Genomic DNA, 26,866 nt, shown 5'->3' with positions numbered 1-26,866 from the left:
GTAGGAGCGCTACTGATATATTTGAGCTCTTACATTCTTTCATTCAGGAATGAAACATTGACTTTGACATAATGAAACCTCAGCTAGCAGCGCATCTGTGTGGTCTGTTTAACAAATTTAATAGTTATTTTCCCAAACTCTCAACAGAACAAGCTGCTACACACATGTGGACTACAAACCCCTTTAGTGAGAAAATTGAAGCTAAATGTCCACCCAATGTCCCATCAAAACTGTTAGAAGAGCTCATTGACATTCATCAGACAGATCCCTTGGAATCAGGTTCAGCTGGAGACATTCTGGTGTGAGTGTTCAAAGGAATACATTACTGCTTCTTCTGCAGCACTGAAAGTTTTGATCCCCTTTAGTACCACCTACTTATGCGAAGCTGGCTTTTCAGCCATGACATCACTGAAAACAAAGTGCTGAACCAGGATGAACACTAACCATGACATGCATATGTGCTTGTCAAACATACCCCCACATCTTGACAGAATTGTTGATCAGCACCAGCAAGAAGTTTCACACTGAATTAAAAAAAATAAATCAAGTTTTTTATATTTGTATCTATATTATCTTCTCTGTGTGTGTGTGTGTGTGTGTGTGTGTGTGTGTGTGTGTGTGTGTGTGTGTGTGTAACTGTCCATATAATATAGCTTTTAATCTACTGGATATGCAGAAAAACAGTTGTGGCACAAGTGGGCCATGGAATTTTTATAGCATTTTGAGGGGCAGGAGGTCTCAGAAAGAAAAAAGGTTGAGAACCCCTAATCTAATCTAATCCTCTGCCAAGATGCAGGATTTGTTGTGTCTAAACCAGAGGTTGGCAACGTTCAACACTCGGCCCATCAGAGCAATCTGCTGGTGGACCGCGAGACATTTTGTTTACGTTACCCATCCGTAGGCACGGCCCACTGCTCCTCCTTTTCCTCCCTTTTAAAGCTGAGCACTACATTAGCTCTCTTCAGTCTTCTGGAACCTCGGAGATTTCTTCAGCTAATTCCATCAGTGCCCTCAGATGAATAGTATCCAGTCCTGCTGATTTGAGTTCATTCAAATTGGCTCCTTCCTCTCTCCCTCCCAGCGCTACCCCCACTGCCAAACAGCTGTTTGGCGGCGCTTAGGACTTTCTGAGAGGGAGCAAGTGAGCACGGAAGCTGCCCCCTACCCACCCCCCCAGCAGGCAGGGCTACCCAGAACGCAGAGCTGCAGGACCCTGGGCTAAGGGGGTCCCAGGGCCCTGGCCTGCAGCTGTAAAGCCTCTTTTGGAATGCGGCCCTGTGAGCATGGGCCAGAGGACTCAGGGGGAGCTGGAGCAGCTGCGCAGCCAGTGGCCAGAGAGAAGTGGCGCTTTCCCCTTCAAAGCCAGCTGGAGAGAAGCCACCTCCCCACCACAGTACAGTACAGTACTGTACAGTATATAATGCCATTTGTCTGCCCCAAAAAAATTTCCTTGGAACCTAACCCCCCACATTTACATTAAATCTTATGGGAAAATTTGATTCGTTTAACGTTGTTTCACTTAAAGTTGCATTTTTCAGGAACATAACTACGACGTTAAGTAAGGAGTTACTGTACAGCAATTGTCACTGTAATTATAACAAGTATCAGAGGGTAGCCGTGTTAGTCTGGATCTGTAAAAGCAGCAAAGAATCCTGTGGCACCTTATAGACTAACAGAGGTTTTGGAGCATGAGCTTTCGTGGGTGAATACCCACTTCCTCAGATGCATGTAATGGAAATATCCAGGGGCAGGTATATATATGTGTGCTAGCAAGCAAGCTAGAGATAACGAGGTCAGTTCAATCAGGGAGGATGAGGCCCTGTTCTAGCAGTTGAGGTGTGAAAACCAAGAGAGGAGAAACTGGTTCTGTAATTGGCAAGCCATTCACAGTCTTTCTTCAATCCTGAGCTGATGGTGTCAAATTTGCAGATGAACTGAAGCTCAGCAGTTTCTCTTTGAAGTCTGGTCCTGAAGTTTTTTTGCTGCAGGATGGCCACCTTAAGGTCTGCTATAGTGTGGCCAGGGAGGTTGAAGTGCTCTCCTACAGGTTTTTGTATATTGCCAATATACAAAAACCTGTAGGAGAGCACTTCAACCTCCCTGGCCACACTATAGCAGACCTTAAGGTGGCCATCCTGCAGCAAAAAAACTTCAGGACCAGACTTCAAAGAGAAACTGCTGAGCTTCAGTTCATCTGCAAATTTGACACCATCAGCTCAGGATTGAAGAAAGACTGTGAATGGCTTGCCAATTACAGAACCAGTTTCTCCTCTCTTGGTTTTCACACCTCAACTGCTAGAACAGGGCCTCATCCTCCCTGATTGAACTGACCTCGTTATCTCTAGCTTGCTTGCTAGCACACATATATATACCTGCCCCTGGATATTTCCATTACATGCATCTGAGGAAGTGGGTATTCACCCACGAAAGCTCATGCTCCAAAACCTCTGTTAGTCTATAAGGTGCCACAGGATTCTTTGCTGTAATTATAACACAAACTATAATATATACATATCTGATATTTCCATAGAGCTATTATCCAGTGTATTCTTATATTTTCAATTCCATTAAAGTCAGCACTAGAGATAATATGCCCAACAGCTTGGAAAACATCTGACTCTCACACATGCCAGTCAAACAAAACTGTAATACTTTCCCACTCACCCCTGGAAAGGAACAAATTTTCAGCTGACCTCAGATTAACATCTTCACACAAATTTGCCGATATATTTTTCTGCACATGCAAAGAACTGCATTTGCACACACAGACTGGGTAGATTGTGTGCAGATTTGCTATGCAGACAGAAAGTCACACAATTTTTACAAGCGCAAAATTAGGGGCCACAAAACTTTCCACAAAAAGTACTATTTTATCTCAGCACCTTTTTTCCTTGCTATCTAAACATGGTCTTTTCTTACTTCCCCTAGCCCTGATGAATACTTGTAGATTTACAAAATGATGTATAAGGAGGCTCATGTTACACTGTGGCAGAAATTTATGATAGTAGGACAGTCTGTATGGGGTCCTGTGTCTTTTACCCATCCTGTCATTTTGGAGATTTCTAGTCTAGCCTTTGCAGCATTCCGCTCCTTTCTTCTAACTGCCTAGTACACCATTAGCTTTTTTTTTATTTCACTACTACTTAGCTGAATATTCTTATGCAACACTGTAGTATCCACAACAGAGGTGTTGTCTGCTCAGTCCTTTCTGGAAAGTGAAGTTGTTCTTAGCACTGTTCTTAGTCCCAGTCAGACTGAAGAACAGCTAAGATCCCTTGAATCTCTTATGTTCAAGTAATATTTCTGTTGCTGGCCCCTCAGACAGGCAGAGTGTATCCCTTCTCTGTGTCTCTTTTAAAAACATGCTACAGAACAGTATAGCAGATGGGCTCCACATACAATTTCAGAGGGACCTCTTTACTTCTCCACACACTCAAAATTGCAAATCCTAATCCTGCCACAGTGCCTGAACTCTGTGCCAGGCTAATGGCTGAGCTGCACAGCTTCCTGGCTCCTGCTTATGGGCAGCTGAGATTCCAGGTAATCTCTATAGCCTGTGGCTGGGATTCTGGCCTCCCGGTCTCTTTGGATAGAAGCTAAACGTCCAGACTGACTCTTGACCTCCCTTTTTGCTTCCCTGATTTCTAAGATGGTAACTGGGCTCACTCCTGAGATCCTCGACTGACAGCTGCATACTTGGCTTTCCTGATTTTCTTTTGGCCCTGGTGAGATCCCTAGATTCTTGTCCCCCACCCGCAACACCACAGAGGGAGTGAGATGAACATTACAGCATTGGAACAGCAAATAAAAAGCCCATGTATTTACTGAATGTTATAAATAAGTAATAAACCAGGCCTCTGTCAGAGTCTGGTGAAGAAACAAATGGAGTGCACATACTTCCTTGCTTTGATGTAATTTAATTACTAGAGTATATTGATTATAATGGCATCCACTAGTGTTGCTGTAGTTAAGGTCTTGTAGTATTTTCCATTGCAAATCTTGATTTCCAGGACTTAATAAAAGTTGCTTTTAAAAAAAATCTCTAGAAGCTGAATCTTGTACCCTGTACAAGGTCATGGTCTGAAAGCAAGGGTGTTTTTTTTTTTTCAAAATGTTATTAAAATCATCTTAACCATTTTGTTAGAATGGGAACATTATTAGTTATGTTATGGTTTCAGAAACAACATTAAGACAACAATCCGGTTCTGATTTAAACCAGCATAAGTAAGGAAATTCAAAGCTTATCCTGTCCTTAGTTCAATCTGTTGTCCTCAATATAAAAGAACATACACCTCTACCTCAATATAACGCTGTGTCTCGGGAGCCAAAAAGTCTTACCGCATTATAGGTGAAACTGCATTATATCGAATTTGCTTTGATCCACCAGAGTGCGCAGCCCTGCCCCTCCGGAGCACTGCTTTACTGCATTATATCTGAATTCATGTTATATCGGGTCGTGTTATATCGAGGTAGAGGTGTACTCTATGACACATAAAACCAGACACTTTTATGAGATCCTTGCAATAACTATGTTAAATTGGATAAGTTAAATACAGAGTAAAAGCCTTAACTCTGAATGTACTTTTTCTGTATATTTCACACCATACCATTATCTTCACGTATGGTACATAGGTTTGTCTTTTGGTGTTTCAAGACAAAAATGTATCACTTAACGTGACTTCACTTGCGTACTTTATTGTAAGCTATGAAAAGCTTTGTAAAGTAACTTTGCTGCAATATAGATTCCTGCCTGTTATACAAAGTTTGTTTTACAAGGAAGGTATCTAATTTGTGAATTTTTTTCTTTGCTTGCCACAAGCCCTTATATGGAAGGTTTATAGTTTAGTACCTCTGATAGCAATTTAAGAATTTAGATTTAAAAATTAGAGTCAGGATAACAGAGATACAAATAAATGGAACAAAGAAGGTGAATTGGACTCATTTACCCTTTATCATAATGCAAGAAAAAGAAGACATTCAATTAAACTGAAAAGCAACAAATTTAAAAATGATAAAAGGAAATATTTTTCAACAATGCACAGTTAGAACACATTGCAGCTGCATCAGTGGGATTCAAAATAGGATTGAACATCTATATGGATATTGAAGACATCCACAGTTATGTTAGATAGAATTAAAACAATTGGGAGGGACCTATACTCTTATGCTTCAGGACATCTGCCAACCTCTCACATCTAGGGCTACAGAAGAAACTTCCCTTATGAGAGTATCACAGTTATCAAGCTAACTACGCCACTGATCCCCCCGGTCTTTGCTAGACAAAGAGAGCTTTCTACGGGTGAGGCACCTGCATGTGGAGGGGACACAAAGAATAGTCATGGGAAAACCAGCAATTAATAAATTAACAAATTCTGTGTGTTAAGACTCCCGGCCTTAGAGTGTCTTCACAACATTCCAGCCTCAGACTTCCACCTGCATTTCTGAGTAGCTAATGCATTCTAGCCACTTTCCTCCTCCCTAGTTCCCCACTCACAGTTCGTTGTTCTGGGCCAGAGATATCCCAGGATTCTGGCAGGTCAGTGCTTCCTGGACTGCTTTGGGCTTATGCCTCACCCAGCTAAAGTGATTTCAGCTTCAGTTGCTGGCTAGGGAGGCCCACACCAGAGTCCATTGGATAGGCTGCTGATATTTCTGCAGTTTCAGCTCATGAATCATCTTAAAGCTATCTCAACTCTGTGCCTTTCACTGTTTTGTAGCTGTTCCAACTCAGCTCTTTAGACAGTGCTCAGTGGTATCCAAAACCCTTCACAAAATTCTTCTTTTCAGAGAAGAACTCCCAGCAGAAAATCAGAGTCACTTACCACTTACCTCCCTTGGTATCCTGCTGTTAAGTGAATTGTCTCGTTAGACTGACCTCACACTTGCTAAGGCAACTCCCATCCTTTCATGTATTTATACCTGCTCCTGTATTTTCCACTTCATGCATCTGATGAAGTGGGATCTAGCCCACGAAAGCTTATGCCAAATAAATTTGTTAGTCTCTAAGGTGCCATAAGGACTCTCTGTTGTTTTTCCCTTCATAGTCACTGTTTACAGGGATTCAGGGTCCCATATCCAACTGTGCCTGACTGTAGTGTCGGTCATGGTGGCCACAGGCACAGTTAGTGTCAGTCAGGGTTTTTTTCCATTTCCCAACAGAGTCAATAGCATTTTATTGCCCCTGGGCTCAAAACTTAACCAGAATACCCCAAACTGTTGCTTAACCAAAATGCAAATGAGGCCCAGCCCATTGAGTCATTTCCCCCTGTTCACCAGCAGATGCCAGCAGAGATTTCACATCTGGAGTTCTCAAGCAGCTGTGAGCCGAAGTCCTGTTTCACCAACATGCGTCAGTAGTAACCATTGTACAGTCTAGGCTAGGGCGTCAGGCCACAGGGCTCATAACATTATTATTCATAGGGGGTTTTTATATTACTTCCTAGGGACCAGCCAAGAATGGAGCCCTATTGTGTTAAGCTCAGTACAAAGAGAGAGAATGGCTTCACATTCAGTTGGGAGGGGATGAGATTCCCAGCTCTTGTAGACATACGCTAGCGTCATTGAGCTAACACACCAAAAATAGTAGCATAGCCAGGGTAGCACAGGCAATGGTGGCATAAGTTAGCTATGCTGAGTCCAAGCTCGTGGCTATGTACTCAGTACAGCTAGCCCATGCTGCTGCTCACCGTTGCCTGGCTCCACTACACAATTTTTCATGCGCTAATTCAGTGACAGCTGTCATAAGTATGTCAATGCGAGCTGTGAATAACACTCCTGATTGCAAGTGTAGACTACTTCAGAGTGGTAGACAGTCCCTGCCCTGAGGAGTGATAGAATACACAAGCAGGGTGAACAAGGTGATGATAGCAAATGTGATGTTAGTTCCATGAGCTTGTTTTTGTTAGGAGAGGATTAGCTAAATGGAAAGACAAAGGAAAGCAGAGCAATGAGAGGGCCAAAGCAGGTAAGAAGAGGAAGGAGGAATATGAAGGGAAGCTGTGAAATGTGTCTGAGGTGAACAGATTGGAAGGGAGTGGGAGCCAGAGGGTTGGAGCTAACAGCAAATCTACACTGGTCAGAAAATGTCCAGTAAAAAAAATGTAGAAAATACTCTGAGGCAGCAGCATCTGTTGGTCCCTGTGCAAGCTGCTTCCGCAGCTGCTCCTGCCAGCTTTGGTCTGCGACTGGCTCCTCCTCATTGTTTCTTTCCCCAAGGCCACATGGTGGTATTGGGAGGGTAGACACTGCCTGGGTCCCAGCTCTGGGTCCTGAGGGTGCTTGAGTAGGGGTATCTCATTGCGAAGACTAACAACAATAACAACAATGGCAATGCTGGACAAGTGTAATCTCTTTTTGTTCTGGAGCGAGCATTTAGCAGAAGCTGCTCTATCTTTGTTCCAACCAGGTGCTGAATGAACAGCTGCTAGAAATGGTTCTGGTAACAATGGTTTCTGAAAACATTGATACTTTGTGCAAGCAGGTTTGTACAAGCTGCGTACCCTACAGAGACCACACAAATTGCAGTGGTTTTAAGCATAGTGGTTTGTTGGAATAACTCCCAGCTGTCTCTTTAGGGAAAAGATGACATCTTATACTGATGTCTGCTTTGCCCACCTTTATCTTTTGAGCCTAGAAAGAAAAGGTACTTGACACAACTATCTTAAAAATTCACAGACTTACTACTACTATATTGTATTATTAATTATTATTATTAGTAGTATAATGGTAGCACCACAAGGTTCCAGTCAGTATCCAAGGTCCCAGTGGGTTTGTTGCTATACAGACATATAAAGTTCTAAAAGATAATCCTTGCCCCAAAGAGTTATAACCTAATTACAGAGTGGACATAAGAGTGGACAGAGTGAACAGGCAAGAGGGAGAAGATGATGAGGGTAACAGTAATGGAAACACACGGTAACCTGGACTGGTAATGTGCATAATTTGCAGGTTTCAGGGGTTTATTTAGTAAGAATTGTACACATTAGGAATTGTTATACATAGAGGGGAGACCAAGCTGAGCAAGTTTAGAATGTGCATCAGCTTCTGAAATTCTGTCCTGACATTATCGGATTCCAGCTCCTGACAGACATTTCCTGATTCAAGAGTTCCTGAATGAAATCACCAGATTTGCAAATCCTGATTTATAATCCTGGATCCTACAGTGTTGCCTCATCCCAATAAAGTGTCAGTTCATAGAGAGAGTATGTGGTGGTCTGGTGTGTTATAAATTTTTTATTGCTAGGAGTTTGGGACAGCACCATTACTCACAAGTGGCAGGGCCAGCCACACCATCATTTTTCCATTTGATGTATGTTAATTACTACAGGAGGAAGATTGCTTTGGTAGTAGTATGACACTAACAAGAACGGAATAAAATCAATCTATTCCCTCTTGCTGAAATGTCACTAATTATCCAGTTGCTATGCTGCTGCTTAGGTATGTGTTATACCATAAGAACTATACTTGGATACAAGTATTCAGTATACCTAATAATTCCTTAATAAAGATTGCTAATCATTTTGCATTTGATGTAATTCAGTGTAAAGCTAGGTGTTTTGATTGTTGGTCTTTTGTCTCTCCTAGACTGGTTTCTTGTCTGTTTTATGATACTGAATGTGTAAAACATGATAATGGAAGGAGAAACTTCATATATGACAGGAGACCTCTGATAGCCTATAATTGAACTTCATCTTTATTATCTACTAACTTCAGGTCTCAGAGACCTTGTTAACAATGTACTTTAGTGGTACAAAAATCTGTACCCTGCCTTTGTCGCGGAAAATAGTGTAACTGTTGCTGTTTGCTCAGATGAAGCAATAATTTTTGAAGTTTGTCATCTGCTGCTACAAAATTTTCTCCATTTTATAAAGATTACAAAATTATGAAAATCAATCAAAATTAATAAAGATGAAAAAAAAGAGAAAAGAGTTAATAACAGGAAAAAAATATTTAGAACTGGTCTAAAAGCTTCTAAATAAGCTTAAAATACAGGCAGCTAAAAGAATCACATTTTATTTTAAATTCCTTTGGATATTTTTCTCTAGCCTTTCTATGGTGGTGGTAGCTTAAATCTTGACTTTTGCACAAAGAACACTTACTGCTAAATAGTAAAAAACTATTTCAGTTGTTTCTCTTTATTCTCCCTTGCTCCTCAAGTTGTTTATCATTTGTCTGCTTGAATAGAGTTCAAGATTATAATAAAGAGTTAAAATAGGACAAGAACAGAAGACACGGAACTAGATGGATTAAGAGCAATTCCTTTGTTTTAGAGTTTGCAGTTCTTCCTATTGCTCATCATGAATTGTGGTGCTTGAGTGTACTTTGGTGTCCTTAGCCTCTGTTTGTCAGAGGGTGGAGATGGATAGCAGGAGAGAGATCACTTGATCATTACCTGTTAGTTCACTCCCTCTGGGACACCTGGCATTGGCCATTGTCGGTAGACAGGATACTGGGCTTGTTGGACCTTTGGTCTGACCCAGTACGGCCGCTCTTATGTTCTTATGCACTTGGAAGAGATAAAGCATTGGCATCCGTGAGCACCATGCACTGACAAAAATGCTTCCCACTGTTCCCCTGAAACATAATCTTCCTCAGCCAGTGAAGAACAGTGCTTCATGCTGTGTGCTGGACCCAGTGTTCTTGCTGTTCACCTGGCAGTAGCCATTCTTCTCAATTTATTTCACTTTATGGGTCATAAATAACAAAGCGCTATGCTCAGTAGCTCTGTCAGTGGTTCAGTGTACTTTTCATCTACCCCCTATAAAACTGAGCCTTAAAGCCTAATTCAGTAAAGCACTTAAGCACATGCTTAATTTTAAGCGTATGCTTTAAATCCCATTTAAGTCAGTATTAATTAACACTGATATCAGTAGGATGTAAGCCAATCCCTAAAATTAATCCTAAACTTAATTGCTTTGTTGAAATGGGATAGACTACAAAATCAGGACCTAAATCACAATTTTTTTTCCAAGTTTCAAGGGTCCCTAGATAAAGAGTTTGTTGATATGCGCAACCATTTTGTTTAGGCAATCACATAACCAATAGTGTATTGGCTACTTTAATTTTCTCACATGAGCAGTCCCACTGAGTACACCAGGACTAAGGGCTCCTCTCATAAAAGCTTTAAATCAGTGTCTGCTACTGGATAAATAGGATATAAACCACTAACGAAAACTGAGTGTATCTTGGAGGCACTTAATACCATACCTCTAAAATGTTTGGATAAATCACGCAGAAAGTAATAAGAAGCTTTAAGCTTTTAATATTAAATGATAAACAGACTTTGAGTATCCTAGTCCTGTTTTAGGAAAAAATTAATCAGCTTAGCTATCGTATGCATAAATTTAATGCTCTGAGAGAAAAGTGATTGTCTAATATTTTTTTCTACAGTAATTAAGGAAAGTCAAAAGCAGCAATTGGAATCTGTGAGCTACTCCTCTCGTTATGCTCTGGGACTCTTTTATGAAGCTGGCACATGGATTGATGTCCCCTGGGCTGCACAGTACATCACCAATAATCCCTGCATACGCTTCATCTCCATCGATAATAAGAAGCGCAATATAGGTCAGTGCTCCTATTATTTCCCTTAAACACAGTAACAATAAAGGGTGTAGATCATGAAAAATGCTGTTTAATTGAGTGTTGCTATTCTGAACAGAGCAAGTATTTAACTCCAAGCCACAGGGGATAAAATTTAATGTCACATTTGGCCTGTAATAAAAATGCACTATGAAACCAGGGAAGTTTTCAGAGAATTATCACCCAGCACATGGTCTGTATTACTGAGTTTATGAAAACAGTGTCAGAGAATTTAAAACATCAAAATGTTACTATTCCAAGAAATAGTCTTCATTCTATTATTTAAACATTAATTCATGCACATGCCAGTTTATCTACCATCATCTATTATTTTACAACTCTTGATCTTTCCATTGAGAATTCTTGGAACTGTTAATGAATTATATAATCAAGACTGATCAGTCTAATTCAGTGTTAACTAGTTTATTTTTTCATCATGGAAAATCTTTCATATTACAGTATGTACAGTATTACTTCACCTGACTACTCTGCAGAATGCTGGTTAAGAGCTTAGCAAGCATTTTGTGAGTCTTACACGTCTCATCTCTTTGTTGAAGATGGTCATAAAAACAGATATTATACTGTACTTAGTAACCATCATTAGCAAGAATCCCATGGGAAAACTACAACTCTTGGATCATGTTAAAAGTAACTATAGGCAACTTTCTAATGTGAATTTTTTGTGAACCGTTAATCTTTTTTGGGGTGCAAGGGAAGTGCTGAGTTTGGGGTTTTTGTTTTGTTTTTTTATTGGTGGGGAGGGCAGAATGTGAATCCTATATTGCTGAAATTCTTGGAAAATAAAAATTGGCATAAATTTGTTATCACTAAATTGTAGTGAATTGAAGTTCTAACTACCTTTGTTAAATCTCTTGCACTTATATTTGGTGGCATTTCTTAGAACGTCCCAACTACACAACTATTTCAAAAATCTAACTGGGACCTCTATAGTCTAATGGATTGAGCATGGGGCTAGGAATAAGGAGATCTGAATTTCTCTTACCAGCTCTGCCACTGACTCACTGTGACCTTGACAAGTCAGTTAACTTCTGTTACTTCATCTGTGAAATGGGAATAATAATCTATCCATTTTTGCAAAACACATGGAGATTTGTGCTAAAATGTGATGTGAACTACTGAACAACATGAGCGAGTAAGGATTTTCAGAATCAGGCTCTATATGAATACAAGGTAGTATTAATTAACCAAACTGAAGCATGGTTTTATATGCAAGCAGATGAACCTAGAAATATTTCTTTTTAATCTATTTTGTTCAGTCTGGACTGATTGAGTTTAAATTCATACTTTGTATATGCACTGATCAGCATCTATCTATGAAAGTACTCAGGTGTGCCCATCTCTAGGGTTTCCCAAACATCAACAAAATTATATAAAGCAATCATATTGGAAAGACTGAATGCATTTTTCCTTGTATTATGCTGTCAAAGTTAGACTCGGGACTCACAGTTTGTCAGACCACTCTGTTTTATTAGCACAGCGCTCTGCTAATAACACCCAGATAATGTGAGCACCATGCAAGACACAAACTATCTTATTTATACAGATAAAAGAGCGATAAATTAACAAGATAACAAAGGAAGCAGAATCTGATGAGTTTACCTGGGCTAGACATGCATATCTTATTTCCTTACTAACTATTACCGATCTTCTGTTAATGTTTCGCCATTAGCACCATTGTTTATGCCTAATGTTTCTTTTCCTGGCACCTGTATTTCAACATTTCTTATTTCTGCTTAAAGGTACATACAACATTTCTTTAATTCATTCTTATTTTTACAATATAATTCATTCTACTTTCACAATGCCAAATACATGGAATTTTAAAACTATTATTGTATTAGTTACCATTTTTAGGAAGTAAGGCAAGCCATTCTTTAGCATTATTATTGTGGGAAAGCTGTGGCAATTAGATATTCTCATATTTCCCTCAGGCAGCAAGAAAACCTGAGGTTGTTTCACTTACTGGTGTAAGGGTACAGCTATGGGCCAGCTGCCCGGAAAGGCTTGCCTCCTGCTTATATAGTTTTCACCCTGTTTTCTAACTCCAGCGTCCCCAAATAATACAGCTGTCAAGTCGGTCTCAGAGAGAGAGGCCATTCCTGAGATCTCCCAAGGGCAGCTCATGTGAGGTCATTAAAGATCACCATCTGGACCTTGACCTGAATCCAGTCATGAACAAGGAGCCAGTGTAACATAAGTTCCAAAGTGATATGCTTAAGTCTCGCTGTGCTGCTGTTGCATGCTCAAACTTCCTGCTTTTCTCTTCCATCCTCACATTTACAGTAGCTAATTGTGGTAGTCAGAATTGGAGGTGAGAAACTTCTGTATTGATGTGGCCAGGTCCCCACTTGGCCACTGGGGATGATCACAGGCATTTCTTGTTACTGTTGCATCACCTTGATGTTCAGAGGTTGCCTGTCCCCAAACTGAGGGTGATGATGTAGTTTGGGCCATTGTTTCTAAGTATTTCACTTTTCTGACCAAAATCACCTGGCGTCTTTTTCAGGTTTTGTTTTAGCCAGTGACTCGTACTACCCCAGGCATACTGACTGATGGTGATGTTTACTGATGGCACAATTAACGAGCTGTGTAGCAAGTGTTTTGGACATATTAATATGCTACTAAAGATTATGAAAATGTATATATTCCAGATGACACACACTTCCCACCTAGTAGTGTAGGCTCCAAAATATCATGATGATAAATTCTTTAGAAAAGTGCAATTTCTCAAGAGGAATGAACTGTCTAGCAGTTGCAGGGTTTGAACAAGTTGAGGACCAGCAATTGCAGATGAACTGCCTCCCACAAGGCCTCATTACAACATATAAACAGCCAGCCAGCCATCTCTTTTGTACTCTGTTCCTTGTTAACTTGAATTATAGAAATTTCAACTTTGTTCCAAGAAAACTAGTAGTGGAGTGGGAGAATAATGCATGTTATCAAGGAAAGGGAAATATTTCTGATGGTGGGTGCTCGTGCATAGCTTGGGAGGTTTGAAAGACATGCCCTTGCTCTGTTTATTAAGGATATTTTAATAAATAAAAATATAAACATCTGAATAGCACACGTAAACTGTCAAGGAGAGATTCTCATTTCTTTATACACAACTCCTAATGTTACGGGAATACACACACACACACAAGTAGCATTCAATCTGTCGTTTACTTATATTAGCGGTATAGTAACTGAAACATTGTTTTACAAAGTTTTCTTTGATTTGTTTTAGTATATATATAAATAGTTTACACTTTCATTTTTCTCTTAGTGCACCCTTGATAGGTGTACATTGTGTTTAAGTAAGAAATAGTTGTTTATGCACACACACACACAAAAAGTGGCAAATATTAAGATACAAACAAAACATGTCAAGTATCAGAGGTGCAGCCATGATAGTCTGGATCTGTAAAAGCAGCAAAGAGTCCTGTGGCAGCTTATAGACTGAGACATATTGGAGCATGAGCTTTCATGGGTGAATACCCACTTCATCTACCCACTTCATCGGATGCATGCACAAAACATAGTGGGAGGAACAGTGCCCCACTACTTTTATGTACAATAATGTATACACAATAAGTTAAGCAAAGATTTTATATTATCTTGGTTTCACACTGCTGATGAAAACTTATTGGCAAACAACGTAGAACTGCAGCCTTGAAGAGCACTACAGCCTTCAGTTATTTTTCAAAGTAATAGATGTTGCTAAAATAGATATATGCATACACTGTCTGCACAAAGACAAGATTATTAATAGCTGTTACATTCTATTGCTCTTTACAGAAGTACCAACTTTTTTTGTTGTTTACACAAGACTTGGTAATTATCATTTTGACTCATTTAGCAAATGACAGAAGATAAGGAACAAGAAATAAATAGCACTTTATAGTGGTGGTTTGACTTTTTACTGGTGAGATTTCCAAATAAAAGTGAACAATTTACTGTTACTAAAATCATGATAGGATGCAGTTTGTTATCAAAGGTAGTCAGTTGTCTCAGATTGGCAGATGAGACGTAAGCGAAGAAATAATACAGGAATAGTAATTTTGTTACTTTTAAGGACTATGATCACTTATCGCATTACTGTGCTTTCACATAGGCATTGCTTACCTCTCTCTATTGATCAGGTAAACAAATCTTTTATGTTGTATTTACTGTACAGAAGATGCAAACCATTAAAGTGTATCATTGCTAGGAAACCCATTAGCTGTATAAGAAAATGTACAGTATCCTTATAACTGCACCTTGATATCCTGAGAGGTGCTCAAGAGTCCCCGTTGATCTTCACAGGGGATAGGTGGGGAAGGAATCCTCCACTGGAGCAGCTCTGAAGCCGCTACAGTCGCCCAGAGGTTGTAATAAACTCAATAGTTAATGTATTCCCTCTCTGCAAAGGAGAGCTGCTCTTGCTTTGGTTTCCCAAATCCCTATTCCTAAAGGGTAGGGGGATCTGCAAACAAAGAGGAGGGAGCAGAGTCTGTCCTATCACACTTACAGTATGTCATTGAGAGAGAAATTCCAACCACTGTCCTATGAATCTACTACACACAGCTACTATAGACCAAACTTGATCTCACAGCCATGCAACTTTGTTGGCATCAGTTAGTTGTGCCAGTGCATAGGTGAGGGCAGAACTTAGCTGTGTAAATAGAGACTAACTGATATAGTTTGAATACTCTGATTCAGGAGCAAAACAAAAGGCTCTGGATTTCTGTGATGGTAAATTATTCTGTGCAGTTTTCAGTGTTGGCCTAGAGGAACCCTGTGGCCTAGTAATAGCAAGTCTGCTCTGATGGAGGATACATCAACACAAGCTGACTCCAGCTCCTACTGTGGTGGGTCCAAAGATGGCAAGCACACCCCACAATGGGCTGAGTCAGAGAGGAGTGGGTAGGCCATGGCATCCAAGTGGTGCACTGATTCTATGGCTTCCATGGGCAGCCTCCACCATAAAGGCCCTAGGGACTCAGAGGTTGCAAACTAAATCCTGTGGCACCTGCAGGGCTGTACCAAGCCCTGCATTAGTAAAATCTGTACAGGGTTTTAAAATGCAACTGTTATATATCCTCACTCTCATCTGAGGATTCTAGCTCCTGAACAACCACAGTATCAGTTACTTCAGCTGTCTCACCTTCCTGATGTATATTATAAAACAGAAAAATCAATAGTAAAGATTATTCGTTGATTGCACCATTCCTAGTATCTACATGGAGTATGCTTAGCCAGTAACCTCAATGGAGTCACACCTATATACACCAGATGAGGAGTGGACCCATTGTTTTTTAATGAGGCTTGCACCTGCAGATGTAGTGTTCTTGAAAAGATCCTACTTCTATTGTATATTAACTTCTCTGCATAGTATGTATGTATATTAAAGAGTTAGACAAAAGGCTGTTTTAAAAATCCCATCAATATTTATAAAGGACAGTGGGAATTCTTCAGCAAAATTATTCCAAAAATCATATTTGTAAGACTGCAGAATCTTGACATTCTATAGGAATAAAGACAGATGACATACAAAAAGGTAGCAAGTTCTCTTTTCTTATTTATTCTCTTATCCTCAGCTATGTCATTATATAATTTAAAAGCAAGAGAAGACACATTTTCATGTTTTCAGGCTCAGCATAATTCTTAAGTATCCTTTTTACATTGTAAAGGGGAGACGTCTTTATCCCTTAGTACTGATGGAGCAGTTTTAGGAATAGGCAACAGCTAAAGCTTTGTCTCATGGAAGAGTGTCTACAGCTTATTACATGTGGATTTCCTTGATAATCTCATGCCTAGTCTGCCTGTTTGTTATGAAGCCAATCAGAAACTATCCATGAGGATAAAGAAATATTAGATAAAAAATTTAATGCTGCTCATACTCCCCTTACTTGAGTTCTTCTAAGACAGGGGTAGGCAACCTACGGCATGGGTGCCGAAGGCGGCACGCGAGCTGATTTTCAGTGGCACTCACACTGCCTGGGTCCTGGCCACCGGTCCGTGGGACTTTGCATTTTATTTTAATTTTATATGATGCTTCTTAAACATTTTAAAAACCTTATTTACTTTACATACAACAATAGTTTAGTTATATATTATAGAGACTTATAGAAGGAGACCTTCTAAAAACGTTAACATGTATTACTGGCACGCGAAACCTTCAATTAGAGTGAATAAATGAAGACTTGGCAGACCACTTCTGAAAGGTTGCCGACCCCTGTTAAGACATTGTACATATATTAAAGTGATACCATGCAGAATAAAAGAACTTCTGCAAACCATGGGAATTTTTAAGAGACATTCAAGATCAGTCTGTTCTTTTACCAACCTATAAAATAGATTCCATTAATACTGACATTCTGGAGGAAATGCTTTGTATTTTTCCTGTTTCTTTCTAGGGTCTAGAATTTTATTAGTTATTTTTAGTTCAGATGTAATTTTATTAAACCTAGATCCTGACCTCTCTTCTAGTCTGAGGAATTGGACCGTTCTTCCTTTCCTGCAAATAGTGAGGTAGTTCGGCCTTATCCACAAGGTTTCAGGAACAAGTGAGGCCTTTCCCCTTTGGCCCCAGATTCTCTGCTGCTATTGGTGCAGAGTGGCATTTATGCTCTCTTTTGTCAGTTGCCTGCTTAGTTTTAATAGTTTATTTTGCCTAACAGAAAGCAGAATTCCGCCCCCAACTCTTCACAATCAAATTGGATTTTTTTGGATAATGTAAGGAAGTATCCCATGCCTCACATTAACTGCCATCAAAATCTACCCACCGGGAAACAATATCTTTCCTTTTTAAATCTCTCTCTTCTAATTCCAGGTTTTGTGACACTGGTATCCTCCACTTCCCAGGAACATGAGGGGAAAAAAACATGGTGGATTTTCCTCTGTGAAAGATGACACTGTTCTTATGGCAGCCTTATAAATAAATATGCTCCATTTGCAAATTGAGTTGCAAACTTAGCTTAATTAGTCCCTTTAGCTACTGATGTGAGGGAGAGACTCACTAAAAAATTCCCAGCAACCCCTGTTGATGATGGTGGGATTCCCAATATAGACAGTACTCTGGTGACCAGAACAGTTTTTGCCTCTGATTTATTAAACCTGTTGGGAAGCAGGCACTGTATAACCAAACAAGTGGTGAAAATGGGCCTCACCCCCCAGGCTGTTGTTCCCCAGGAACATTGTTCCTTCTAGCTGTACTATTATTCAGCCGAACTAGTGTTAGACCCAGTGGGAATATTTTTCTGGACTTCCGTATTGTTGGACACCTTTAGTGATTACATGGAAGTAATTTTTCCTGTTTTGCTAAAGCCAGAAACTAGGGTGTGGCTGTTAGTTGTTTCAGAGTTCACAGTGGCTTTTGTTTTGTCGAAAGTTACTGAGTCTTCTCTCTAAACCATAAAGCAGATACAGCAAATACAGGCTGTTGTACAAGTTTTCTCACACTCCCCACAAACGTGCTTCAGTCAGGAGCCAGCGCAACCACTTCTAAGAGTGAGGATGTTCATTCTCTGTACATTCAGTCCTTGGCGCCTCTGTGGAGGCAGAACAAGGGTGTTAATGTGGTAATGTCTTGTCGGTGTCGGATCTTTTTAGCATAGGAACTGAATAGTGATCAGCAGTTCAGGCCAAGCACATAATATTCTCTTAGGGTGTATAATTATCTTTGGACAAATACAGCTGACTTTTATTTTATTTTTTCAGAAACTTTGCCCTTTTCTCTGTGAGGACTGCCCAATATTCACTGCAAAAGCTATTTGAAAAACTATAGGGTCCTTCACACAGGGCCAAATTCTGACCTTGTCTTACACAGGACTAAAGAGTACAGATGTTCCTTATTCTTTTGCATGGAAACACAGCACTAACCTGATCAAGATTCAGAATAGAGAGGAAAGGGATGCAAGATGTTCACCAAATAGTCTCTTATATAATTAAAACAGCTCACAGACTAGAATCTCTCACTGTTTTTAGGCCTTTGTCTTCTGAACCTGCTGCTGCTTTTTAAATCTACTATTTTCCATTTCTTCCTTCTCTTCATAAAGGTATAGTTTTCAGCTTCACTGATCCCAAGACTGAGGGATGCCAGGCATCGCAGAATCAGAGCTAAATTCTCAGGTCACAAAATATATAGAGAGTGACCCTGTGCTAAGCAACATTGTAACGTAGTCAGATGATTTACCATCTGCCAATGGAGCACTAAACTTTGAATATTCCTGAACTCAGCTTTTTAGCTGAGCTAACGATACAGTTTGCCAGAAGCGTCTCATTGTTTACATCAATTACACAGACGTTTTCGGGCACATCTGGTAACAAACATCACCACACTGATCACAGATTGATGCTATGTTGAAAGCTCTAAATTTTCTTCTAAATTGAATGATTACACAGCCAACTTGATAGAATTTCTGGACCAACATTCTTTGTTTTATTTTTAAAGTTAACAGAAGCTTTTACAAGCTACAAGAGAGAAAATACTTATGAACAAATGAACCACTGTATTCTCTGCATGAGAGCCTGTGTGGTTCAGTTTGATCCATTCAAAGTCTCCTTCCCCCTTTCAAACTAGTGGAGATGACTAAGCAAACAAAACCTCACTTTTTGCCTTCTCTTTAGTGGAACTTTAGAAGTGTCTTTATTTAGCTGAGATTTCATTATTTTATATGCAGAGCCACTAATGAGCCTTGCACAGCTATATACTTGACTAAAGAAGTGATCGAGTTTTTAAGCTGTTAATATTGTGTGCTATATTATACCAAAGTTTCTTTAAAACCTTAAGCGCTACATTCTGACACCTTTCCCTTGGTTTGAGTAGTACCTCATTCTGTAAGTAGCCTCACTGAAATCAGTAGCAGTACTTGAAGAGTAAAGTATTACACAACAAGAGTTGTCAGAATACAGCACTAAAACAAATTGAAAAATGAAAGAACTCAATTGTCCACCGTGGCCAAGCTCTGCTAGGATGCTGGGTGGAGGCAATATTGAGCCAGTTGCAGCTCCCTAATCACGTGCCAGTTAGCCCTTACAGAAATTGGAGCAGTTAAGAGCCTGCTCTAACTTATGCCAGTGGAAGATAGGTGTAGTGGAGCTCTGCTGATACAACCACTTCCTGATCTTAGCATGCCTCATTCCTTTCCCTTCACCAAAGGTTAGGGGGTGGCTGCCACAGCATCCACCTTTACCATCCACACGCCTGCAGAGATTTCCCCTGCACAAAGGGAATTTTCTGCGGACCAGCTCCAGCCAGAATCTGTTCACCTTGTGCCTGTTCAGTAGTGCAAAGCAAAGAGAACAGAACTGACACAAAGAGCTCAAAATATTTTTTCAAATTTTATTCCCTATTTAAACACAGAAGTCATTTTTCAGCTAAGACTCTGGTGCTAGAGACTTGATGAATTGCTTCATCGTGGATATGGAATTGTATCTTTAATTAAGATTCTTTTGAGCTAAAAGTTTAAAATATACCTGTCAAACTTGAGTGAATACAACTGAGTTTCCTGGAAAAACAGCTTATAGAAAAGTCAGGAATTTCTGAAGGGCATTAAAAAGGAGTGAACAATAATAATTTGCTTAAGTGCTTTAAACCACAAAATTAATGAAAGTGAATGCCATCCAAGTCAAATACAAATAAGTACATTTCATGAAGCTCTCCCATTCAGAATCTCATAATCTCATTTTCTGATTCTCTTCCCTGCCAAATTGTGTGTTTTGCAAGATATAAATGCATGAAAAGACCACTTTCCTTTTCTGCTTGTTTGCAGGTTTTGGAAAAGAATCCATTGAAATAATACTCCAAACACAACATAATATATTATTCTCTTCTGTATACCTGAAAGTAAAATGAAGCCTCAAAGGGATGGATTTAATCTCTGAATTGTTCACCTTTAATCAAGTATTGCCTTTTGTCAATATTTTGTAACATGGTAAAACAAGAAAAACAAATCAATTTATGACTATGTCCTTCATAATTCATAAGAAACTCAGTGTATGAACTTATATTAAGTTAGTTTTTTGCCTTTGCATTATTGGTGGTGTTACTGAAAATAAAGAGATTGATCAGCTGAAGAAAAACACCTGTTTCGGACATGCCTTTTAGTGAATTCTTGTTAACACACATGTCTGTCAATAGGTCCAATATTTTTCAAGGATCATTTCTCACTTGTCCCTTGTGATCTGAATAGCCAGATGTTAAACTGAATTATTGGCATTGAGCCAGTGGGTTTGAGAGGAGCTACCAATGTTAGGAGCTTGATAAAGATGCCCAGAGGCTAAAGGACAGAATCCACCTTCAAAACAGTATATTTGCTGTAGATCCTGAAGTCAAAGGAGACTGAAAATCAAGAAGAAAAATGCAGGAAGAAGTTACTTCCCTTGCACTAGTCACAGCTGAATTACCTAAAAGAAAGTCAAGAGACTGAGGCCTGCTTATGTGGGTTAAATGGCTCTGGGTATATCTACATAGCAGTGTAAATCCAGCTCTGTGGGACTCGAGCCCACACGCATGGTGTTTATAAGCCCAGGTTTGAGCAGCCACACTGAATATTAACCCTGAGTTTAGAATTTCTGGACCCACGTCTCACATCGTCGCTCATGCATCTATACTGCACTATACAGAGCTGAGCCAAACCAGACTTTCCCAGGCTTCCTAGCATCCTCCCCAGCTGTAGCAGCTCTAGTCCTTAGTTTGTGGTGCACTGTGGGAAAACTTTACTGTTCATCCCAAGGCACTTTACAGGAACTTGTTGCAGCCTGCCAGCACTTCCTGCCGAGCAGTCTTTTGGGGTACATGCTCCTGGCAACATGGAGGAGTTACCATTTGAAGAACTTGCCTTGCTTGCAGTTTCATGCCTGTGTCAGGAAATGGGCAGGGCATCTGGTGGACATTTCAGTGGCATTTTCTGATCTACCGAAGGCACTTTTGGAAGAGGACGACGACAATACAGACATGGCAGACTCAAACTGGCTGATGCTGCTCACAGTGCTCAATGTAGTTACTGATGCTATGTAGTGTAGATTGGTGCTTCTAGAGCAGGACCAAAAGCACAGACTGGTGGGATCACATAGCCATGCAGAGCTGGGAAGACCAGCAATGGCTCCAGAACTTTTGCATGAAGAAAGCTGCATTTCTGGAGATTTGCAAGAAGCTTGCTCCAACCCTCCACCATCAATCACATTCATGAGGGCTGCCATCCCTGACAAGAAGCAGGTTGCTATAACCATCTGGAAGCTGGCTAGCTCAACCTGTACAGGTCCGTTGCTGAACAGTTTGGTGTTGGAAAGTCATCTATGGGGGCTGTCGTGGCAGAACTTTTTGAGGCAATCAGGCATGTGATTTACCCAGAGGCAGTTGGCTTAAACAATGTCCCTGCAGTAACTGCTGGCTTGAGAGAATAGGGTTTCCAAACTCATGCACCCATAGTTTGCCCTTCTCGGGGAGCAGGTGAGTACATAAATTGCAAAGGGTACTACTTCATTGTTTTGCAGGCTCTTGTCAACCACAGAGGCTGATTTGTGGATACCAATGTGGGCTGCATAGGAAAAGTTCAGGATGCCTTAGTTTGCAACAATAAGGAGCCTGTCTACCTTCCTGGACAGACCAGGATGTCATTCCCATCAAATGACATTGTCATAAATAGAGTTACTCTCCACTGTTATTCTCTAGAGGACCCTACATGCTCCCTTTTGCCTTCGGCTATGAAACTGTGTTTAATTAGACTTTCAGTAGGTGTAGGATGGTGGCTGAATGTGCATTTGGCAGATGGTAAACAGCACCAGCAGGATTTCAGACTGTGGCAGGATCTACTTGCCCCTGCCTCTGCTCAAGTCCACAGACAGCTCAGAGACCTTTTTGCTGGTAAAACACTCTGAGCAATTGGTTTACAGTATTAGTTTCCCTCACCCTTATACGCTATCTTGCCTCACTCCTACAGTCCTAGGGAGCCTTCAGCTCCTGAGACAAGAAAGAAAGAGAAATCTCTTTCTCCCTGTCTCTTTCTGCTTCCCCCTTTCCCACTTCCTTCCTGTGCCTTTTGTATCACCTCTCTAAAAGCCTAATTAGCCTCTTAAGTTCTCCTCAGCCCATGAGTTAGGTACAGCTCTTCTTAATGAGGTCTGCTCTGGAGTAATTAATTAGAGTTGCAGTGACCAGAGTGCTGACTCAAGTGCTGTTACCCTGCACTCGGTCACCCAGACTCATTTGAATTCCAGTGTCATCTGCTGTCAGCATTATTGTGGCTTGCTGCTGTGCTCTTTGCAATCTTTGTAATCCAAAGGTGAGCCCTTTGCCTGAGTGGATCAGAAAGTGGACCTGTCATAGATGCACATGGGCAACAGAAATCAGAGATGCTTTGTTCACCCACATTATGGGCTTACATGGACCAATGGAAGAGAGGGAATAGTTAGTTTTTGCATGTATTTGTAAAACAATGTTAACAGTAAATAAAGTATTATCGCTGTATTCTAACAATGGGATGGGTGATGTGATTGTCATGAATTTCTATTTAATAATGAAATGACTCCTTATACAAAGTGAGGATGGGAACAGTGGTTGTGTGGCAGGAACTGTGGCTTTTCATTATGGACTGAACTGAAAAGATGTATTGAGAAATTGTATTTGGATACAACTTTCTAGTTGTGCCTTCTTCAAAATCCACTTATTATATGATGTGATACCATGATGGTAATAAACTTTCTTAAGGAAATAAAAGCCTCTATTTGTTAACATGGCTGTATTACAAAAAAACCACAATAGTTTAGAATTGTCAGGCAAGCCAGCTGCCATTTATTAAAACACCAAAACAGTCATAAAATGAAGTGCATAACGCAAATGTTGAACAATGCAAAATGATGAAACCAGTGCAAAGAAATAAATCTCCTACTTCTGCCTGTCCCCTTTCCTCCTGTTCTCTTTTCCCTTTCTAGTGTGGTTAGCATACACATGGCACTGCTGCATGGGAGTGGAGGACTAGAGGACTGCAGGAAGTACATTTGTCCTGTGCAACTAAGTGTTCAGTCCCATTGCCTAGGCCACCCAGCCATATTATTGTCCAATGCATCCCTGGTCTGCAGGACTTACTACTATGAATGGGAATCGGGACATGGTGCAGGTGGAAACTGAGCCTGAACTTTCATGGCCATTAGCCCAAGAAGCCTCTCAAACAAATCTTTCTGTTGCAGTTAGTTTTCCTCCCTCAAGTGACATTGCGTCTCCAGAAACTGCACTGCAAGTCTCTCCTCTCATGCTGCAATTCTCTCCTTATGCTCTGTAGTCTGTCTGTGCCTTCCCACTTGCCATGAATTTTTCCCTTTGATATTGTACCTGCTTGCTGGCTCTGACCAGGATGTCCTTCGTAAGTTCGTCACTGACACACTGCCTCTTTGACCACTCCATGACAGTTTAAAATCCCGGGTTCCTACTGTGCTGTGGCTGGGCTACAGAGCTGGGAGGGCCTGAAAACAGCTATCAAACAGTACATTATTTTCTCAGTATTTCAAAAGGATCAGCGCATCCTCAGACAAACGTGCCTCTGGAATCATAAGGCCAAAACTGATACTTGGTAAAACTCACCTTTTCTGTATTCTCAGAAGAACATTTAAGTTCCCAGATGCTCTGTGGACACAGAATTAATCAGAGTGAAAGGTCTGCATTCGGAATGTTAAGGTGAAATTTACAGTGCTGTATGTTTAAAAATTGCAAATCATAATGGCCTTGAAGAGTAGAGTGCCGTGGTTTACTACAATCCTTACAAACTTTCCACATTCTGGAGGACATAACGATGCTGGAGATTCTTAAATGGCAAAGGAACATTCTGTTCCAAGCTACTGGTGGCAAACCAGCTGCAGATACCTCATAGGTTTCCAAGCTTATGGTGACTAAGCAATGTATCTATGAGTGGAGTGAGCTGCTGTCTTATAGAGGAGGACCCAGAAAATATTACGTTTCCTGAAATTTGACTCCCTCTCTGCTATTCCGACTATGGAAATAGTTTGCAGTTATCAGCACCTATGATTAGGTCAAAATTCATGGGTGCAATCAATAAGACGCTGCATTAGCAGCCATGTGGATTACTACCTCCTTATGGCTTATGAAACAGCCTGCTATAGAACACATCTACCAATTGGCTACATGCAGACATGCATGGTAGTATGGGTTCTCAAAGAACTGCACCCCTCCCATTTCCCTGGTATATTTCTGGACTGCATTAAAAATTGTGTATTTTGGACAGTGAATTTGTCACCCATGCACAGGTACACTCAGCCAGAAAGTGTACCTGTTATAGGTGCTTACGGGCAACAAAAATCAGGGATGCTTTGTGCACCTACGTTATTGACTTGCATGGACTAATGGAAGAGAGGGATGCACTATATTTCCATTTTACTCTCTCCCTCCCCGACACAGTGTACTGTTTACAGACTGTGGCATGGCTAATTTGTACGGTGTGGCATACTAAATGGGAAGGCAACACAGGCTTTTTACTTTCGACACCCCCAGCACATTGTTGTAAGAGCGTGGGAGTATCTGGTAACAATTTGATGTTAAATGCGAAATTGTTATGCTGCACTTCCCAGTCTCCATTTTGAATTCCACGTGGTGTAGGTGGGGTGATGCCAAGATGCTCACATGCATTCTGCCATTAGTGGATGCACCCTGTGACCCACAACTTGTAACAAAAACTGCATTGAGTCAGAAACCTGAAATCCTTCCCATTCATGTATTACCAACAATAAACATGGAATCAAACATTTGCCAGGCTCCGGCTACTTCTGCCTCTTCTGTTTCTGCAGCCAGTTCCATGGCGGGCTGCTCCTCCAGGGAGTCGCCAAACCGCTCAACCAAGTATGGATCTAAGATACACTTCAGCTGCTCTGGCAGCAAAGCCTCCCTGGGGACAGGTGTGAGCGCCAGAGTTACTTCACTAGCCTCATCCAGCGGCTGCTGGCTCCCTTCGGATCCTATACTAGATTCGGGGATCAGAAGATCACCCTCCCAGCTGACCAGGCTGTCATGAACTGCTGGGGACTCAGTGCTTGGCACAGTGCTCAGCAGCCAGTCAAAGTCTTCATAAAAGAGGCAGGATAACAGCAAGTTTCCAGAGGTGCAGTTCTCATCCCTGGATTTCCAGTTGTCACTCTTGAGCGGCTTCATCTGCTCCCTGGTCTGCTTAATCCCCAACACTGCCAGCTTGTCTTTAATTTCTTGGGACATTTCTCTTACTGAAGTTGAATGCCTTGCTTGCATGGCACCACAAATTTAACAGTCCCAGTGAGGTGCCGTGACCAGGTAGCAGTGCACTTGGCAGAGGACTTCATCATGCTTGTGGCCGTTAATTCAGGAGACAGTTCACTGTATTGGCAATTCAGCAGCCAGAGTAAAATGGAAGGGTTTAACATCAAGCAGCTATATTTGAAACAGGAAAGTTTACTTTCATTTCCTAGGAGTCCATTGGCTAGTATTGGGATAGAAAGTCCAAGGAACACTGGCCCAAGGGATTGTGGGATAAAGTTGGTGAACTCTCAGGACACGAGTCCGGGGACATGGGCCTGATCTGCACCCACACTGCAAAATTATGTAGTTTAGATGCGAGTCCCAGTGGGACTCAGGCTCAGATCCACCCCTTTGCCAGGTCTTACTGCCTGGATCTTGAGGGCTTACTGGCCCGAGTCAGACAGATTCTGTAAGGATGGAAGCGGGATTTGGGCTTGAGCTTGAGTTTGAGCTAGGGTTTACACTGCAGAGTAGGCATACCCTATAACTAGTAAAACCAGCTCCAGACTTAACTTCCTGATACCTGCAAAGCATTGGAGCATGTTTTGTTCTTCTGTCTCTAGTCATGATGGCAAATGGGACTTCCTTGTTTGCTGCAAGCCTGGAAACCTGAAAGAAAATCCAGGTGCAGAAAAGTCTTTCTTAGGTGAGTGTGCACCTGCCAGAATAATAGCTGAGTGCTGAATGCTAAGAATTCTGGCAATGTGCGTTAACAGTCAAAGCAGCTGCTTACCCATTAAAGTAGTCATAGCTGTAACCAACTGTCATCCACCAATTTACCTATGACTTTCACCATGGTTGTGTCCGTTGTTTGGATTCATTAAACGCACAGGTTCAGGGATGGAGAGGGGAATTGTGAGCAGACTCATGCTTTCATTCTATTTCTACTTGTCTAAATATGCTGTCCCTTACATTACTGTCCATTACTAAGTTCTTTAACTGACTTTTCTATAGTCTCTCACAGTGCTGTGTGTGTTGGTTGGTTGGTTGCATCACACCACCACCAAAAAAAAAGAAAGTCCTATGACA

At 40.9% G+C, this 26,866-nt stretch overlaps 1 protein-coding gene across 3 annotated transcripts in view; it reads left to right on the top strand.

The window, feature by feature from the left end:
* The window catches only part of RNLS (renalase, FAD dependent amine oxidase), a 123,051-nt gene that overhangs the window by 72,632 nt on the left and 23,553 nt on the right, over window positions 1-26,866 (top strand). For 2 of the 3 annotated variants that reach the window (XM_050959634.1, XM_050959635.1), the window contains exon 5: window positions 10,390-10,563. The exons of the other annotated variant lie outside the window; for it this stretch is intronic. In XM_050959634.1, the coding sequence (XP_050815591.1) occupies window positions 10,390-10,563 (174 nt within the window). The remainder of the gene's footprint in view (window positions 1-10,389; window positions 10,564-26,866) is intronic. 3 annotated transcript variants of the gene reach the window in all.

Source organism: Gopherus flavomarginatus, chromosome 6, assembly GCF_025201925.1.
Source record: "Gopherus flavomarginatus isolate rGopFla2 chromosome 6, rGopFla2.mat.asm, whole genome shotgun sequence".
NCBI lineage: Eukaryota > Metazoa > Chordata > Testudines > Testudinidae > Gopherus > Gopherus flavomarginatus.
This window is presented reverse-complemented; position numbering and strand designations above follow the sequence as displayed.